This window comes from Scylla paramamosain, chromosome 28 (assembly GCF_035594125.1).
Source record: "Scylla paramamosain isolate STU-SP2022 chromosome 28, ASM3559412v1, whole genome shotgun sequence".
Classification (NCBI taxonomy): domain Eukaryota; kingdom Metazoa; phylum Arthropoda; class Malacostraca; order Decapoda; family Portunidae; genus Scylla; species Scylla paramamosain.
This window is the reverse complement of record NC_087178.1, coordinates 15,214,784-15,235,241: the sequence shown is the minus strand read 5'-3', so window position 1 is coordinate 15,235,241 and position 20,458 is coordinate 15,214,784. Positions and strand designations below refer to the sequence as shown.

General features: G+C 37.4%; 1 protein-coding gene across 11 annotated transcripts in view; it reads left to right on the top strand.

Moving 5' to 3' along the window:
* The window catches only part of LOC135114991 (intermembrane lipid transfer protein VPS13A-like), a 48,107-nt gene that overhangs the window by 3,987 nt on the left and 23,662 nt on the right, over nucleotides 1–20,458 (top strand). For 9 of the 11 annotated variants that reach the window (XR_010275749.1, XM_064031367.1, XM_064031371.1 and 6 more), the window contains exons 2-15: nucleotides 1,910–2,088; nucleotides 2,428–2,553; nucleotides 3,493–3,640; nucleotides 3,978–4,119; nucleotides 4,260–4,459; nucleotides 5,123–5,297; nucleotides 12,156–12,284; nucleotides 12,419–12,563; nucleotides 12,682–12,922; nucleotides 13,267–13,494; nucleotides 13,898–14,004; nucleotides 14,221–18,301; nucleotides 19,217–19,462; nucleotides 19,953–20,218. Coding sequence is in view for 10 of the 11 variants with exons in the window: in XM_064031367.1 (XP_063887437.1) it covers nucleotides 1,939–2,088; nucleotides 2,428–2,553; nucleotides 3,493–3,640; nucleotides 3,978–4,119; nucleotides 4,260–4,459; nucleotides 5,123–5,297; nucleotides 12,156–12,284; nucleotides 12,419–12,563; nucleotides 12,682–12,922; nucleotides 13,267–13,494; nucleotides 13,898–14,004; nucleotides 14,221–18,301; nucleotides 19,217–19,462; nucleotides 19,953–20,218 (6,384 nt within the window). In the remaining variant the exon portion in view is untranslated. Of the gene's footprint in view, nucleotides 1–668; nucleotides 783–1,909; nucleotides 2,089–2,427; nucleotides 2,554–3,492; nucleotides 3,641–3,977; nucleotides 4,120–4,259; nucleotides 4,460–5,122; nucleotides 5,298–12,155; nucleotides 12,285–12,418; nucleotides 12,564–12,681; nucleotides 12,923–13,266; nucleotides 13,495–13,897; nucleotides 14,005–14,220; nucleotides 18,302–19,216; nucleotides 19,463–19,952; nucleotides 20,219–20,458 lie in introns of all 11 variants that reach the window. The other 2 variants (XM_064031364.1, XM_064031366.1) reach the window with 2 other exon arrangements.

Below are 20,458 nucleotides of genomic sequence, written 5' to 3'. Positions count from 1 at the left end.
TTATAAGCAAAATTCCTATTTTGTTTCTTGGTTTTCATAATTTACATGCCTGCCTCAAAATGGGATTTCTGCAGCTATATTGTTACCAAGGAAACTTGATTGCAATTTATAACTATTAATAATAATAAGATTGCAGATATTTAGTGGCATCCAAACTATCCAGGATATTCACTAATGATCTGCATGGATCTTATTCTCAACTTGCATTTTATTTGTGATATATGTGGCTATTATATTTTCCTTGGAGTGCCTTTATTTTCATTTCCTGTTTACAAAACAAAGATTTTTAACCTGTCATTAGACAGTACTGGTATAATAATTTTTGTGAGTAGTAAGAAAATATGAATTACCTCCACCTGTACACTGAGTACAATCATCTACTCCATATTTTTTTATCATTATTTTTGTTATTGTTGTTGTTGTTGTTGTTGTTATTGTTGTCATCATTGTTGTTGTTGTTGTTGTTGTTGCTGTTGTTGTTGTTGTTGTTGTTGTTGTTGTTGCTGCTGCTGCTGTTGTTGTTGTTGTTGTTGTTGTTGTTGTTGTTCTTCTTCTTCTTCTTCTTCTTCTTCTTATTATTATTATTATTATTATTATTATTATTATTATTATTAATATTATTATTATTGTTATTGTTATTATTATTATTATAAAACAGTATTAACCAGGTACCAGGCTGCCCAGCACAGCCACACCAGCCACCAAAGCAAACAAGAATTGGAGTTGTTGTGACTGAGGTCCTTTGTGTAATGCTTCATTATAATTCCAAAACTAATTAACAGGCATGTATGAGAACCATTTTAGTTTGTTAACAGTGCTATCAGTAGAAGCTTATCAGCATATCTTATAAATGTATTCCAACACATTCAAGGAACATACCTGGATTTTATATTCCTGAATGTTTTCCTGCTTCCATTTTCTAAAAACTTATTTTTTTTAAGACTGCCCAAATGTTCACTGATATTTGTTTTATGCATAAAATAAAGTTATGAGCAACTTATGCTGACTTGATGAAGCTTGCACATTGTGGGAAACACTTTTGTCTTGCTTTTGCAACATTTTCTTTTTTTTTCTCAGAAGTGCATTGATTGTGAGGAATTGGAAAATGAGTAATGTGACAGAAATATTGCCTCTGTTGTATTTATGTAATATTGTGGCTAACATGAAATCAGGCTTAAATTTGCACAGGTAGGTGTTTGTTTTATATATTGGTCTTTTACAATTGTATTTAATTTCTTGAACTCCACATCACTGTTTTTATAGTCCCAAAACATTCTTATTCTTATATCTTTGAAACCTGCTTCTTATCCATCACTAGCAGATGTGTCATTCATTACTTTGCATGACTTTCCCTAAACCTTGCAATTTTCCATCAGCATAGGAAGGTTTTATATTAGCCATTACATACAGATTGCTCCTATCTCTGTCAAATTTTTACTAAATACTAATCTGTTATATAATACTGAAGTTTAGGAATTGAACATATTTCTTTACATTTTTAGGTATTAGTTGTATATTTGAAGTATTGTAATCTGAAAAAAATATTACATTTTTTGTATTTTTTAATTAAGCTTTTGGACAGTGTTCATATTTATATATGCAACACTAATGAATCATTAGTAGTTTTATTGTTTGACATGAACTGATTTGATTGTTGACAACCTTGGTAAGTCAATAAGAAAGAAAGAGAGAGAGAGAGAGAGAGAGAGAGAGGACTATGATCACTGTGTACTATTCCTGAACTGAGGAAGTAATATCATACAGCAAAAATAAATAACAACTCTCATTTGTCATCATTGCATGGACCTTTGAATCATGTTAGGTCACCAAATTGCCACAGAATAATATAACTCTGTAATAAGTTGTTATGTCACATGAAGCTAAATTAAATTATCTTTTTATCCCATAGATGTTGTGACACACGACTAAACCTTCACAATGGAATGGCTGACCAAGAAGGTGGTTGCTGGCTTGGTCAATCGTTTCTTTGGACAGTACCTGGAGGACCTTGACACCCAGGAGGTCAACAATGCCCTCCTGTCGGGCCAAGTCAACCTCAGCAACCTCAAGATCAGGAGAGATGCTTTGGTTAGTCTGACAAGTAAATGTTGTTGCTTTGTTATGGTTGGGTTGTGTTGATAAGGTAGGAAAATAATCCTGCAGCATATGAACTTTTCCCATCTACTCAAGGTGTTGCATTTTCTTTAACATGAAGCATGACATGAAACAAAGAGGTTTTGTCTTATTTATGCCATGTTTTCTCATATGACTAATGGTGATGGTGGAACGTTGTTCCAAATGTAGATAATGTTAAGTTATAGTAATATGAACCATGACATATTTACCAAATTAGGATAGATATACACAATAGAAACTTTACTGTCTTTTGTTGCAATAGGTACTAATTAATTTTTTTTTTTTTTTCAGTCTTTCCTTGATGTCTTTTATGGAAGTCCTCTTCCTGTTGAAGTGAAGAAAGGCACAATTGGCAGGATATCACTTACTGTTCCCTACAGCAGCTTCTTCACCCAGCCAGTGGTCATCAATATTGAGGTTTGTGAATCAAGGAATGATTTGGTGATTTTATTGTAAATCTTAAGTTCAGGGATGTGGTCACCTGAAACCCTAAATGCCAAGATGTGGGTTGAGATAAATATTTAGAAAACAATAGTTCTTTTAAATGAAGATCCACACCAAGAATGTGGGGAGGCATGTTGGCAGAGGTGTCTAGCCATCAGCACAACAGACAAGGTGTGTGGAAGATTGTAGGGGGTCTGGTGGGACAGGATGGCTGTTGAGAGGCCAAGCAGAGTCCAGGCTGAGTGGAGACAGGCTCAGATTCCCGGCTCAGATTCCCTACAGCAGCCAGTAGCAAGCTTCATGGGGAGACAGATGGAGAAAGTCAGGCAAGTAGTAGTGATGTTGTCTCAGCTGCCCCCCCTGGAGTGTCTGCTATGGTGTGGTTGCTGGGCCCCAAACGACAACTCAGTTGGGAGCCACTCTCTCAGAGTTGGAACTTGAGGCCCAGAGCTGAGAAGCTCAGGTGCCCAGAGAGTCACAGACATCGAAGCTCCAAAGTTGGGGAGTGGGGAAGGTTAAAGACACTCCAAAGCATGAGTCAGCAATGTTCAATGGTTACCTTGTCTTCACATTTATGAATTAGAATTTTGAGTTTCATTATTGTTGCTTGATTATTAACATTGCTACATTTTTGCTACTATACAAATGCATAATTTCTTAATAGGAAGTTTCATACATAGTTACAAAGAGTGAAATTTTTATTCTTTTATAGAGAAGAGGTATATTTTCAAAAGTTCAGGAGAAATAGCACGCATTTGTTTGCTTTGTTAACACACATTTCCCTCAAAAAAAATTGTCAGGTTAAATATGTGTGTGTTTGCATCTTGACATGTAGTTATGATGAAGAGAGTTATGCATATATATGTTATTACCATTGAACATATATTTACTTTCACTTTGTTTATGTTTCAGGATGTGTTTATACTTGTTACACCAGTTGTTGAATATGACAGGGAGCAAGAGAAGGAGTTGGACCGTGCTAGAAAACGACAGACTCTGGCATACCTGTTCCCTGATCCAACACCAGTTGATGATGCCCAGGACAGGAACAGTGTGTGGGGTGTGTTGGGAGAAAGGGAAAGCCTCAGTTTATAATGCAACTACAGCTTACTAAATAATTGTTATGAAATTATTATTTACTCTATAGTTCTGTTTCAAGTCACTCATGAACATGAGTTATACAACAAGGTCTCATTATATGTGAAAGTTATATTATAGGAAAGTCTTGCAAAGTATGTGTGTGCATTTAACATACACTTATTTCACTAGCAAAAATATTTCAGCTGGATAATTGTATACATTACAAAATTCTTGCAATATGTTATAGAATTTTTAGTAAGTGCACAAAATTCTTGTAATATATTGAAAGTTTTTTTTCATTCCCCTCTGTTTTGTAGGTATGCTTTACAACAGAATTTGGAATAACTTAGAATTGCACATCAATAATGTTCACATCCGCTATGAAGACACTCACTCCTGCCATGAGCCACTGGTGGTTGGCCTGTGCCTGCAGAGTCTGTCAGCTGACACCACAAACCAGTGAGTGGCAGAGCCAATTTTGCAGATTTTTTGTTGCATTCTTTGCTGTTAACCTATTTATGCATTTTATTACAATTTCATAAGTACACAATAAGATCCACCGAGTATCAAATTTCATTCAATTTTTTTGTTTCCTTCAGTAAATGGAAGAAGACTCAGATTGATGGCAATGCAGCCACTGTGAATAAGGTGGTTGACTTCATCTCCACCTCGCTCTACATCAACCCCAAGAGTGACCGCCAGCGCCTCGTCAAGCCCCACATCACCACGGACCATTGGCGCCAGTACCTGCAACAAGGCCTGGAAACCTTCTCCATCAATGAGGAACCTTTTCAGTTTGGTATGACAGTAAATTTTAGCAAAGAAACTTCCCATGTGAAGTTTATTTGCACAATTGGCTAATTTATTCACTTTGGTTCCCCTTTTGTGATTTTTTTCTTTTTTTATTATTATTTTGTGGATCATATAACTTTGATATTTTGAGATTGTACAACTGTTAAACACAATATCCAGAAATAAGTAAGTAGAAGCTGTAAGATCATATTCATCTTTTGTATAAAATTGCAATACAGTAGTTTCTCTTTAGAAATACATAAATGTCTTCAACTTTAACGAAGCTGTTCAGAACTTGGTTAATTTGAGTTAGTCTTCTATTTCCCTGTGTAAAGATTTTGTGCATATCCTCCTTTTCTTGTATCTAAGTTCATGATGTTGAATATAACTGGTATTTTTTGTCCTTTTGTCCTTAAGTAATGTATAAGATATCAGGAATTTTGTGGTTGTTTTTGTCTTGTGGTCTGAGCTGGAGGTTGTAAGTTGATGATTCACACTAGTCAGCATTCCATTACTGTCTTCATCCATCAGTATTTCCATTGTTGAATTAACCTCTGGCTTTTATGCATAGAGAGAAATGCTTTGTATTGGCAGGGATGCTTTCTTAATAAATTTTCTATCATTCATGTTCTCATTAGTAAAATAAAAATGCTGCTTGTTTTCTCCACAGTCCTTCAACCTGTGCGCTGTAAAGTGAAGATGCGGCAACAGATGAAGCGTGAAGCAAGAGTGCCTGGTCTGCTAGTGGATGCTGTTATCAAAGATGCAGCACTGTCACTTTCTCAGCAGCAGTATCTAAGCTTAACTGAGCTTTTTAAAGCTTTCAGCATAATCAATACAAGTAGGTGAGTGATCCCATGTAAGCTTGTACTGTTTATACTACAAGAAGCTTGAAAAACAAGTAGAATCCTGTCATATATTCCATTGAAGTATGGTGGGCTCTTAGTTGGAGCATTGCAAATCTTTTGAGTATTATGCTATTCCTCTGTTATAGTAAATTTTTGCAACAATCTCTTTTTTGTCATATTATCATATTTGTTTACTTATTCATGTATTAATTTATTTGTTTCATAATTTTATTAGTTAAGAAATTATGATTTATATATATAATATATATATATATATATATATATATATATATATATATATATATATATATATATATATATATATATATATATATATATATATATATATATATATATAACAAGACCAATGAAAATAAAATTCATGTCACAAACAGCAGTGGAGCATATCTTACAAAGAACAGGAGAATTGGCAAAAGTAGAAGGAATGAGAGGAATATGGATAAAAAGAGACATGAATGAAGAAGAGAGAAATAAACTGAAAGAGTGCCCAGTCAAAAAACGAGGAGAACACAAGAACAAGTGAGGAGATTCATTTGGAAAGTTGTGGACATGAAAGTGAAGAAATGGTAACACAAAAATGCCAAAGAAGATCACCAAGCAGAAGCTTAAAAATTTGGTGTCATGTCTATTGGAACTTAAAAACTACCTAAAGAACAATAAACCAGATGAGGCATATTTAATGGAAACCAAACTAAAAGAGGAAATAAAGTTAAGATTTGCTAAGGAAGGATATAGCACATGGAGGAGAGACAGAAAAGGAAAGAGAGGAGGAGTGATGATATTGGTAAAAGAGGATATTGTTGAGGAAGTGGAATATGGTGATGTAATGGCAGAAACTTTGAGTGTTGTGATTAAGATTAAAGGAAGTGAAAAAAGAAAAGTTATTGTGATGTACATACCACCAAAAACTAGTGCATGGGAGATCAATGGATATAAAATTATGCAACTAGAAACAAGAAATAGCATAGAGGAAATGATAAGGAAAAGTAACAAAGCCTTCTTAGTAGGCAACTTCAACATTAAAGGAATTAACTGGGAGGAGATGGAAGTGAAAGAAAATGTCAGCTCGTGGAGCGAAGAACTTATGCATACCATGACCATGATGGTGAATACAAAGAGACAGTGGGTGAATGAACCCACAAGATGCAGAGAAGAAGGACCATCACAGCTGGACTTAGTGTTTATGAAAACCCAGAAAGTAGACCAAGTATACATTGTCAGACTCCAATGGGAAGAAATGATCATAGAAATAGTACCACAGGAGGAAACAGTGTGGCACAGGAAAGAACAATACAGAAATGGGAGACAGAATTATGCTAAGGCAAACTTTGCAGAGCTTGATAAATTTTATAGAAAAATGAACTGGAAAGAGCTATTTGAAGGTAAAGTAGTGCAAGAAAAATATGAGATATTTTTTAGCAAGTATAGAGAAGGAGTGCAAGAATTTGTATCAAATTATAAAGTGAAAACTGGAAAGCATGAATGGTACAATGCCAGGTGTTTAGTAGCAAAAAAGAAAACGGCAGGGCATGGAGGAAAATGATGAGAAAACTGAACAGAAATACTAGGGAAGAATACAGAAAGGCAAGGAATGAATATGGTATAATAAGAGAAGAAAAAAGAAATTTTAAAAAGTGACTAAGAAAATGCAAGGAAGAGCCCAAACTCTTCTACAGATACATAAATGGAAAAATGAAACAGGGAAGACATAAACAAGTTAAAAAGAGAAGGGAGAATTTATGAAACTATTGAGGAGATGAGTGAACTAATGAATAAGAGTTTTCAATCTATGTTTACAAAGGAAACTGATTTTATGGCACTGAAAGTGATATCATGGAATGAGGGAATACAGGAGATACAAGTAAAGAGACAAGAAATCAAGAAACTCCTGGAAGAGCTGGGTGTTAAAAAAGCTATTGGACCAGATCAAGTAAATCGATGGACATTAAAAGAATGCAGAGAACAAATTGAGGAACCCATATAGGATATAATAAACAGCTTGTTGAAAAAAGGAAAAGTACCAAGGGAATGGAAAAGAGTTAACATAGTCCCAGCATACAAAGGGGAAATAAAATAGAACCATTAAATTACAGACTGGTTTCACTAAAAAGTATTGTAAGCAAGCTTTGTGAAATAGTAATTAAAGAGATGGGTGCAATATCTAGAAGATGAAAAGATAAATACAGAAAAGCAATTTGGATTGAAGAAAGGGAGATCCTGTGTCACAAATCTACTGAGCTTTTATATGAGAGTAATAGATGGAGTGCAAGAGAGGGATGGATGGGCTGATGTGGTATACCTGGTTCTCACAAAAAGCATTTGATAAAGTTCCCCACAAAAGTCTTTTGTGGAAGTTAGAGAATGAAGGAAGACTAAAGGGAGCAACACTGAGATGGATGGATGATTATTTACAAGGGAGAGAAATGAGAACAGTAATCAGAGACACTTATTCAAGTTGGGGTGCTGCAAGGATTTGTGTTGGCACCAATTGTGTTTCAAATATATGTAAATGATATGACAGAGGATCTAAATAGTTATAGAAACTTTTTTTGCTGATGATGCTAAAAATAATGAAAATAATAAAGGATGGAAATGACTGCAAAGAGTTGCAAAAGGATATTGACAAGATGCATGCATGGAACAAAAGATTAAAACTAGAATTTAATGCCAGAAAATGCCATGTGTTGGAAATAGGGAAAAGTAGAAAGAGATCTTAATGGAATTAGAAAATGGGAGGAGAAATAATAACAAAAAATAATGAAGAAGAAGATTTGGGAGTAATGATCCAGGACACACTATCACCTGAAAAGCACATAAACAGAATATTCAGGTCTACATACAGCTTGTTAACAAACATTAGGTGGTGTTTAACTATTTAAATAAAAAAATTATCAAAAAAATTATAACAAGCATGATACGACCTAAATTGGAATATGCAGCAGTATTTTGAGTTTCACAAAGAAAAAAAGATATATAGAAACTGGAAAGAATATAGAGGATAGTGACAAAGATGGTAATAGAATTGAAAGACAATGGCTATGAACAAAGATTTGAAGAGATGGGATTACCAGCACTACAAGAGGGGAGAGAAAGAGGAGACCTGATAATCAGTAAACAATATAGAAAGAATACTTGGTACCACAGATGGAGGAGGGAGAGAGACAAACAAGGGGGCATGGGAAGAAAATAAAGAAGAGTGGATGTTTAAGTGGCATCAAGAAATACAGCTTCCTGTATCAAACTATTCAAATCTGGAATAATTTGAAGGCAGAAGTGCCAAACAGTCTACACATGTTTAAAGAGAAACTGGATAAATACGGTTATGGAGACAGGACAAAATGAGCTGTAGCTTGTGCCTGATACAATACAACTAGGTAAATACGTACACGTAAATGGAAAAATTAAACTAAAAGGAAAAATAGAAAGGTTGAAGGATGGTAATGAAATATATGAAGACCCAAAAGACATTAGTGAATTGCTAAAACAAAAAGTTTCAACAAGTTTTTACAGAAGAATCAGAATTTAAAAAACCACAACATGAGAAGACAAAAAAGAAAATGTGCGAAATTACAGTAATCAAAGAAGAAGTTTATAAAATGATGGAGGAACTTGAAGAAAGAAAAGCAACAAGACCAGATGGAGTATCAGGTTTCATTTTAAAAGAGTGCAGGAAACAATTAATTGAACCAGTATGTGACATAATAGAGTGCTCAATATCAAATGGAAGAGTGCCTAAGGAATGGAAGAGAGCTGACATAGTGCTAATTTATAAAAGTGGAAAGAAAGAAGAACCACTAAATTATAGACCAATATCAGTGACCAGCATAATATGTAAGATCTGTGAAAAAATGATAAAGAAGCAGTGGACAAAATTTCTAGAAAAACATGATATAATAACAGAAAAATAATATGACTTTAGACAAAAGCAATCATGTGTAACAAATTTTATGAGCTTCTATTCAAGAGTGATTGATATAACACAGGAGAGGGATGGATGTATTTAGATCTAAAAAAAGCTTTTGACTAAGTTCCTCATAACAGGCTACTATGGAAGCTGGAAAATATAGGAGGATTAAATGGAGAAATAAAAAGCTGAATGGAAAGTTAACTATAGGGAAGAGAAATGAGAACGGTAGTAAAAGATGTAAAATCAAAATGGAGAAAAGTTGATAGTGGAGTGTCACAAGGATCAGTGCTGGTACCAAAACTTTTCCTGATCTAGATAGATTATATGCCTGAAGGAGTAAAGAGTTACATGAGTTTGTTTGCAGACAATGCAAAATTACAAAGAAATATAAGAAACAACAAAAACTGAAATTCTACAAGAGGACTTGAATAAAATTTGAGACTGGAATAAAAATGGAAAATGGAATTTAATGTGAAAAAAAATGTCATGTAATGAAAATGAAAAAAAAGTAAAAAAGAGACCAAAATGGACATATGAAATGTGAAATGAAGAAACAGTAAAAGTATAAGAAGAGAAAGATCTGGGAGTGATATTACAGGATAGTCAACAGTTGGAGAAGATATTCAGAGATACATATAAAATGGTGAGAAATATTGGAACAACATTCCACTACATGGATAAGGATATGATGAGAAAGATAATTACCACCATGATTAGACCAAAGCTGGAATATGCTGAATCAGTGTGATCTCCCCACAAGAAGAAACATGTCAGAAAAATAGAAAGGATACAAAGGATGGCAATAAAGATGGTTCCAGGACTGAAAGAATTAACACATGAAGACAGGTTAAAGGAAATGAACCTGCCAACATTGGAACAAAGAAAAGAAAGGGGGACTTAATACTGATTTATAAATTGTGGAATACAGTGGAAGAAATTAATAATGAGAAACTACTGCAAAGAGGAGGAGGAGGAAATACCAGATACACACGAGGCCACAACAAAAAACTAAGAAAAGGAAGATGCTTGAATAACATAAAGAAACATAGTTTCCCACAAAGAAATATAGAAGTCTGGAACAAGCTAAGTGAGGAGGTAGTATTGGCAATGAGTGTTCACAACTTTAAGGAAAAACTGGACAAGTGTAGATATAGAGACGGGACCACACGAGCATAGCTCAGGCCCTGTAAATCACAACTAGGTAAATACACACACACACACACACACACAAGGCAAATGGGCAAGCCTCTTAATGTCTAGCCCCTGTTCATCTAGCAGCAAGTAGGTATGGGATGTAACCCAAGGGGTTACATCCCATACCTACTTGTCAGTGGTCTCAGTCCTACCCAAAGATCAGTCACTATGAACTCTGAGCTCTTTCCGTAGGGGAACGGCTGGCTGACCAGCAGACAACCATAGGTGAATCACACACACACACACACACACACACACACACACACACACACACACACACACACACACACACACACACACACACACACACACACACACACACACACACACAAATATACAAAGGAGGCAAGAGAGAGGATCCAGTGAATTATAGATCTGTATCATGTGGCTAAGATCTGTGAAAGAGCAGTTAAAAACAAATGGATAGAATATCTGGAGACCAAAGATATAATAAGTGACAAGCAGTTGGGTTTTTGAAAAGGACACTCATGTGCAACTGACTCGGTGTGCTTCTATTCAAGAGTTATTGATATGATACAAGAAAGAGATGGATGGTCAAATTGCATTTAGATCTGAACGAAGTTCCACACAAGAGACTAGTGTGGAAACTTAGAAAAGTAGGCAGTGTGGCAGGAAAATTACTGGCATGGGTGGAGGACTTCCTAAAGGACAGAGAGACAGGGACAGTTATAAGGGACAAAACTTACACATTCAAAAGTATTAACAGGTGAGTTCCTCAAGGATCAGTCCTAGCTCTGATTATATTTGTTGTATACATAAATGATATGGTTGAAGAGATAGGAAGTTATACAAGTCAGTTTGCTGATGATGCAAAGATTATGAAGGAAGTGAAGTATAAGGAGGACTGTGACCTGCTCCAAGAGGACTTGAATAAGATATGTGAATGGAGTAAAAAATGGAAAATGGAGTTTATTGCAAGAAAATGTAGTGTATTGGAGTTTTGAAAAAGCAAAAATAGACGTGTTGGAACCTATAAGCTGGGAGAAGCAAAAATCCAGAAAAGGAACATTGAGAAAGATCATGGGGTAATAGTAATGGACAATATGTCACCAGGAAAGCACATTAATAAAATTGTGGGGAACTTACAATCTTCTTTAGAACATAAGAGTGGCATTTTAATACTTTGACAAGGATATGGTGAAGTTTATTGTAACTATGATACATCGAAAGTTAGAATATGCAGCAGTGGTTTGGTCACCAAGTCTGAAGGACATTAAAATGCTGGAGAAGATATGAGCTGCAACCAAAATGGTCCCAAGTTTGCCAGACCTCTCTTATGAAAAGAGATTATTAAGACTGGACCTAATGTACCTGGAACAGAGGAAAACAAGAGGGGATTTGGTTGCAATGTCTTGATTGATGGGAGGATTGGAGAAAGTTGATAGAGATGACCTGATAGTGTGGGACGAGCAAACCACAATGGGGCACAAGAAGAAATCGAAGAAATACATATGCAAGAGGGACATCAAGAAGCACAGTTTTTCATATAGAAATGTTGAAGTTTTAAATGCGTTGGACAGAGTAGTGGTCGAAGCAACAACGATGCATAATTTCAAGATGAAGTTGGATAAATTTTGGGATAATAGAGACAGGGTAACATAAGCATAGCTCCCTTCCTGTATGTCACAACTAGGTAGATACACACACACACACACACACACACACACACACACACACACACACACACAATGTGACCTTGGTGTACCTTTCAGACGGTTCTTGAAGTACCGCCCAGAAGTGCCCTTAACCCGTCACGCAGCAGAGTGGTGGCAGTATGCTGCAAGTGCCATTATCAATGAACAAATTCGACCCTTCTCTTGGAGTAGCATTAAGAAACACAGGTGAGGAGAGGAAGTTACATACAATTGGTTCAATATCATTAGAATATCAGCATAGCAGGACTATAGTAATATGAGAAATATTTAGAATGTGTCATAGGTTTTCACAAGATTGTTGTAACACTTCTTTCCCACAGATCCTTGTATAAAGAATATGCTCATCTGTATAAGAAGCATCTTCTTGAGGGATACAACAGTGAACTAGAGGCTGATCTCATGAAGCTTGAAGATGCATTAAGCCTCACCAGCATTGTTCTGGGTCGAATGCATGCAAAGATCAAGGTACAACCAATGTGTCACTTTTGAATTGCATTATTGCCATACTTGAAAGTTGACCAATTATTTGATACCCTTTTGCTTCTCACTTGTCATTTCATGGACGTCACTGTATTCATTCCAGATCTCACAAGAGCAACCCAGTTTAGTTCATCCTGTGGAATCTTCTGAGGGTGGCTGGTTCTCTTGGATAATAGGAAGCAGTGACCCTCATGCAACAGACGACGCAATGGTGGTGGACATTGTAGGAACCCGCCGCAGGAATGGGCCCTTCACCACCCTGACAGAGGAGGAGCGGCGCCAGCTTCATGCAGCACTGCGGGAATTAGAGACCCCAGGCGAGGATGTACACAGGGATGACATAGGTGAGGAGTTTTCCTGTTCCTGGTTAATTATAGATTTTTTTTGGTATGAAGGAACTTGACATAATGCATGTAATTCAATGAGCTTTTATTATGAAAATATCTATATTTTCTTCATTTGGAAAATTCCTGTCCAGATAAAGGAGGATGCTGCTACATATATGATAATAGGAGATGAAGCAGGTTTTCCTAGAAAAAATTTATTATCTCAGAAGTGTCATTATTCTGTAATTTTACACCAGTGAATGAACATTGCACTGGAACATAATTATGATTGTATACAGAGCATACTTAAGTAAAGTGATTTGTTATCCCAAATGTTCCTGATCTTTTCTTTAACTTTTCAGATCACAAAGCTTATCTGTCTTTGCAAAATGTGAGCTTAACTCTCAAGGATGATGAACATGATGTTGCCTTGGCCACACTGTCTGGCTTTGTGATGAGTGCTGAAAACAGGTATGGTGTCAAGTACCAGAAACTGTCTGTGAAGGCAGAATCCTTTAATCTTGAGGCCTCAAACATGGAGCAGGAGCTGGTGTACGTGGTGAAGCTGGTGGACGGCACGCCCTCTGCAGGTGAGTGTGTTGTTTGGTTGTGTGTGAAGGAGTAATGTACTTCAGCATCATCTATCTTACTGTATATTGAACCAAACTATTTTGCTGTTGTAATTTCATAAAATTTGCATTTGTTATGTATGTTACCCTTCACTTAAAGAAATAATGTTCCAATGAAGTATGACCTGTATTGAAAAATAAAATAGATTTGATGATGCCTAAGTGACTCTGTACTGTACTCTGCATTTTTAAAAAACAATTTCTTTACAGCTTATTTTATTTTTATTGAATTTGGGATTCCTGTACTGTTTTATATAGGAAATTTTTATGGTCATGGTAATTTTTGTGATTGAAGTCTGAATATGAATCCTATATGTTTGCTGTAAGTCATATCAGCACACCAGTGATTCACTTTATTGTCCAGGTTTTGGCATTGCCTTTTCACTGGATCTTGAGCGAAACCCTTTGAATGTGGCCTCTGACTATGCAGTCACCATGAAGCTGGATCCACTGGAACTACTTTATAATCAGGTATTTCATGTTGAATGTGATCTTTTCATTTCTGCATCATTTCCTTTCCATTATATGCAAGATGGCATAAAAAATTAAAACTTTTGGTTAGTAGAAAGTCCTCATTCATTATTATCCCTTTTATTCATGTAGCAGAGAAAAAATTAAGTGTATGATGTATCTTTTATGATAATTATTATGATTCTGCAAATTGATGAATTTACTCTTTCTTTACAGCATGCTTGTGCTGAAATGATTTACTTCTTCCGAGTGCCTAATGTGAAATACCGCACATTTGATGAAGTGGCTGCCGATGCCCTGACTGGTGTGGTCAGTAGTGGCAGGGCAGCAGTGGAGTATGCCATTGCCAGACACAAGACAATCAATTTGGATCTGGACATCAAGAGTCCCTTCATTGTCTTACCAGAACATGGATCCATACAGAAAGGTGGAAACGTCTTAGTGTTGGACATTGGGGGTCTTAAGGTTAACAGTGAAATTGGTGGACAGATTGTAGACCTTGAAGATGCAACTCGAATGGAATTGGAGGAGCGGTTGTATGACCGGCTCACAGTCACAATTTCTCAGCTCCAAGTTCTATTTGCTGATTCTGGAGATGAGTGGAGGGTTCACAGGACTCGCAATGATTCCGACTCTCACCTGTTGCCAAGGGTGAGGGTGAAGGTTGACCTTGCTAACAGCATACACCCAGAGTACAGACAGTTACCTCAGCAGAAAGTTGACATCCACATCACACCCCTCAAGCTCAACCTCTCAGACAGTCGGCTGGGCCAGCTGGTGGACTTTACTCACCATCTGCCAACACTGAATTGCTGCATGTTGAACTGTGATACTGTTGATGACTATTCATTTGAGCAGCATCAGTTGGACCCTCTTCACTGTTTGATGGATCCCAACATATCTGAATTAGCTTTAATAAGGAATTCACTTCAGGACAGACTCTGCAGAAAAAGATTTGTAACGGACTCAGTTGACCTGCACTCCACCCCTCCTCTTCTCAGACATGTTCGACCACTCTCTGCCAGTGACACAATATCCCAGACAAGCCTTGAGTTGGAAAAGTACTTTTCAGCTTCTGATAACAGTGATGATGAGGGAGAGTCTTGGGGTAAGCCTTTGGATTTACCAGGATTTGAAGACAACACTTCACCTCACAACATGATTGCAGTCTTGTCACGCTTATGTATTGATGAAGTTGTAATTGCTATTTCAAGATCCAGTGACCATGGAGACAGACCTTATTTGATGTTAAGAGCAACTCATCTGGTGCTTGAGTCAGCTATCATGGACTATGGGCCAGCTGTGCAGCTCACCCTTGGATCTCTGCAGCTTGTTGATAAATACCACCACAGCCCTTCAGGGGAGTATTTGGAGCTTGTGTCTTCACCGCAGGTAGGCTGCACATGCATTGCTACATTGCTCTACAGAAAAGTTCGGGCAAACTGTCCAGACTTCAAGACACACTTTCATTCCACTGAACAGAGTCTTGTGGTAGACTTTGCAACTTTGAATGTTGTTTGGCATCGAGGATCAGTCATAACGCTCACCAACTTCCTTACTATGTTGTCAGCCAAACTAGGACATGTAGAGGAACAGTTGCCAAAATTAGGTGTTCCACAGAATTTTATGGCCTGGCTAAAGTCTGGCCCTGAGGATCCCCCTGTCCCTTCAGGGGCTACAAAGTGGTCTTTTTCCTCTCACCTTCACAACCTGAACCTGAAACTTTGTGATAATGATCTTGATTTCCTCCAAGCCAAAGTGGGAGGCTTCCAGGGAGAGTGCATCTTTAAAGCTAATGAGAAAAAGATATTTCGAGCTGCCCTGTCAGAACTGTCTGTTGATGATATTTCAGACATAACTCTCTACTCAAGGATTATTGAAATTGAGGAAGATAGAGTGTTTGACATAAAGTATGTCAATTTCAGTCCAACACATAAAGGAGTAGATGAAATAGATACCTCTCCTCATACTGTTAATCCTGATGCAGCTTTAAGGATAAGAATTGGTAGAGTACAATGTGTTTTCCTTTGCAAGTTTTTGGCAGATATGCAACGATTTATGGAGCCTCTCCTTAACAGGGAAGGAACTCAGGTGGCACTCAAGCATGCTAGTAAGGCAGCAGAAACTAGCTTTGAGGAAGTTTTATCAGGGAGAAAAATTAACCTTAGTATTGACATTCATGCTCCCACCATCCTTATTCCTCAGAAATCTGACTCATCTAGTTTGTTAGTTATCAGCCTTGGAGAGCTAAAAATAGATAATCTTTTCAAAACAGCATACACAGGGACAGGAGGAGGAGCTGTAGAAAACATTCTCATTGAGTTAGGACGCATGCACATATGCCGAGCAGTGATGGTGCTCAGTGGTGGCCTGGAAATGCAGGAAGACATCCTAGAACCATCCACCATAAGGGCAGATATCAAGCGCTCCCTTATTCCACAATGTAGGGAATTGCTGTCCTGGGATGTCAGCATCCACATGGGAACTCTCTGTGTCAACATGGGACAACGTGATCTGAACACCATTTTGGCAGTGATGACCCAGAATAGGGCAGAGGCACAGTTTGTAGACACAAGTATTAATTCCCAGCCTCTTACTCCCATAGAATTGGGCACCCCTCAAGCTGGCAGTGATGATAATGTGGGAAAGCTTCAGGCCTTCTTGACACACTCAGTGGACATTTATCGAATAGCTGATGCTCTTCTGTCTTTAGATGGCCTGACCCTCACACTCTACACTGACATGGACGAAGTGTTGAGTTCCCCTGTCCGTGATGCTGCCACTGCCCTCTGCAGGTTGGAAGTTGGAGAAGTTGAAATTCATGGAGACATGAATAGTGACAGAAGCTTAGATGTGAGGGTAACACTGCATGCCTGTGACTTATATGATGTAAGACCAGACCTTGATTATCATGTCATCAAGAAAATATTTGGACAGTATAGTGAAGAGATGCACATGAGTTCCAGGCGATTCAGTGTCAGTGTTCCACCAATAATGGATCTCATGTACAAAATGAGTCCAAATGGAGATGGAGCAATGGAGGTCAGTATAGAGAGAACACGACTTAATGTATCAGTTCCATTTGCCTTGGCAGTTTACAGATATATTAATGATGCTATCCCTGGAACTGCAAGCACAAGTGGAGGAATAATAAATCCAGGCTTTGTAGGAGATTTAGGCACAACAGTGGATGGGGTCAGGATCATTAGACGACCTCCTAGTTCCGTGGACAGTACAAGTGGATACCTTTCTACAGTGACAAGCAATACAGATGATCAGAAAACTCTCTCTTTGTCATTCAAAGTGAAGCGACCTGAGTTAGTGTTGTTTGTAGATTGTGAAGAAAAAACTAGTAGAATTCTAGTGTTGAGGTGTGAAGTTCATGTTGACTATTCTCGTCATCCAGGAAATGAAAGCTTCCATGTCGCCCTGGACAGATGCCAGCTGTTTGCTTCTATGTACTCTTTGTCTAGTCAGAGTCCATACTCCATCATGCAGCCTTGTGACATTGAAGGCTCTTGGGTGTTTCGTAATGTGGAAGAAGGTGTCAGAGCTGATCTAAGGGTTCCCCATGTTCATGTCCATTTGAATCCAGCAGTTGTCCATCTGTGTATGGATGTAGCAGATGAATTAACATTGAGTCTAAGTCCTCAACTAACACCTTTCAAACTCCATCTTCCAAATACAGACTTAGAGGACCTGTGGTCTCCCAGACCACTGACTGCTACAATATCACCAACAAACCCAGATGAAGAGGTGTATATTAAGCCTGAGTACCCAACAACTAAACCACATCAATGTTTAACAATCAGGATTGCAGAAATTGCAGTTTCTTTTGAAAAGCAAGCTATGAAAACAGCTGTTCCTGTTCTGTTGTGTAAGTCTGCACTGAATGCAGAAATTAATGATTGGTCCAAGTTGATGTATAGCAAAGCAGAAATACAGCTCCAGTTGTCTTGTTATAATGAACAGTTCTCTTCTTGGGAACCAGTCATTGAGCCTGTAAGTGAAAGCAATAAGGTATTGAGACCATGGGAAGCCATTATTAGGACACTACAGACTCACGCACAGCCTGTAGGGGTGAAGCGGAAACACCCTGGCCCCTACTGTGATTCTGTTGACACAAGTTACACCAGTAACAGAAACAGTTACCTCAGTTGTCCCATTGAAGATTCTGAGTCATCCACAGATGAAGAGTCACAAGACAACGAAATGGTGGTGCTTAAACATCATACACAACAAGCAGTCAAGCGTCCAAATGCTAGACGCCCAACAGCTGAACTTGGAAGTCTTTCAGGTAATATAAATATTGTATGAACTGTCTCTTGGTGATAAAATATGTTTTTTTTTAATATGTTTTTTTTTAAGAAACAATGTAACACTTGTAGTTATATGTAACTTTTCAGTCAGGCTCTCCATTTCATGAGTCTCTTGAGGACTTCATCCCATATCTTTTAGCAATATATTTCCTGGCAAAATACTTAACATGTTTCACCAAGTCATCCTCACTAGTCTTCTTTACATGGACAAAGCAAATGCAGTGTTTCTGCTTATCATTTTCCACTACATCAAAATTTACTTCTTAATTCACAACTTTTTCTGCACCTTCTTTGAGGCCTGCATTGCACCTCCACTTCCTTCAGCTGCTTTCAGTCTCATGACATAACATCACACCTAGTTGGCCAAATTTCATTACTATAAAACATTGCATTTCATACACATGCAGCATGTGGTTATGTCCTTTTGTTAAAGGAGAAATTTATTATATTTGTCTCTATCCATTCCTGACTCACAACAGAACAGCTTTTGGTCCTTCCTCTGAACCATTCATATCCTCCAAGAAGCAGAATGTCACTGCATTCGTCATCACTTTCTTCAGCCACTCTTGATTTGGCTTTCAGTCCATAAGTTATCATGAGGATTATCATTTTGAAAGACTCCATACATATATAAGCATATATTTACTGACTGTCCTGTCACTGTAACACAATTATGCATAAAGGATTTAATACACCTGTAGAAGGATGAAAATGTTTCATTAATGTATGTGTATTTTTAGTATTTTGAGTAACATTTATAAAGTTGAAAATAACAAAATTAAATTTGTTTTTGAATTCATGTAGTAGATATCTCAGATGGGGCATCCCTTTTTTTATGAAAGTACAAATCCAGGGAGATTTTCTTGCTAAATATGAATAAATCCTCTTTTCAGGCTTCCCTCTGGATTCCGACTCTGAAACTGAAGACAGCGTGCTGCATAAGATCTCCAGTGCATTTACCCACATGTTTTCCAGTGACTCAGAGGAGTCAGAAGAGGATAGCAGTGATGAGGCTGAAGGTAAAGAAAGCATTAAGAAAGATGTAGAGGGCTCAGAAAAGCTATCAACAGGAGATTTAGAATCATCATCATCAGGAGAGGAGGATCACCCAGTATTTGGTACCTCTCCAATGATTCCAGGTGAGTCAGATTGTATTGATGTGAAATCTTAATATTAAAGGCACATTCACATTAATATGGCCTGCACAACTTTTATGTATTAACTTGGTTTGTTCTTGAGCAAGATAGAAATGTGTGCCTTTCCTTTCACATCTCATTCCACCATTTTGTGCCTCCACTGCACACATTTATGTATTTGTTGAGGTGAAGAAAATGTGATGACTCAAATAAATAAATACACAATATCTGAGACTAATATTGAAGTGGGTGATCAGTGGGGAAACTGTCAATAGCAGCAAAGCATCTCAACTGACCTTATTCAGAGCCAAATAATGCATAAGAAGCATTCATTGCCACACTTCATTCATACAAAACATATGAGTCAGCATTACTCTTGAAGATGGATTCCAATTTGCACATGCCTTTTCATTGAAATGAGTTTTCTGTAATATTCATAATTTATAACCACTTTTCTGATAATGAGGGAGTATTTCCCTTAAACTTTTTATAGATGGGGTAGATGGCTCTGGTAACTGGATGGAGGACATCAGCCCCAGTGAACTGGCAACGTGTGTTTTTGTTGACTCTCGAGATAACCTAGAGTTCACCCTCACGTCACACACAATGACTGCTGTCAACAGCTTGATTTCTGAGTATCTTAACAAGCCTGAAGATCCCCAGCCCATCACGTCCTCTGCCACACGTTCCATGCAACAGATCCTCCTCACCAATGAGATTGGACCTGACTCAAAAGTCACAGTGGTGATGCAAGATGAGGTGAGTAATCCATCACTCATGTACTGCATCAGTGTCTCATTTTGCTGATGCTGGTGCTCATTATTTTGATGCAAATTATTGTTTTGCAGTGATTATGTATGTGCATGTGAATAGACATGAAATTGATACCATAATTGTGGTGGATTGTTTTTAGTATAGTGATACAGAGATTGTTTAAACTATGGAACTTTTCTTCTTTGTGGATCCATTTTATTTAGACCAGCTATATTGTAAGTTAAT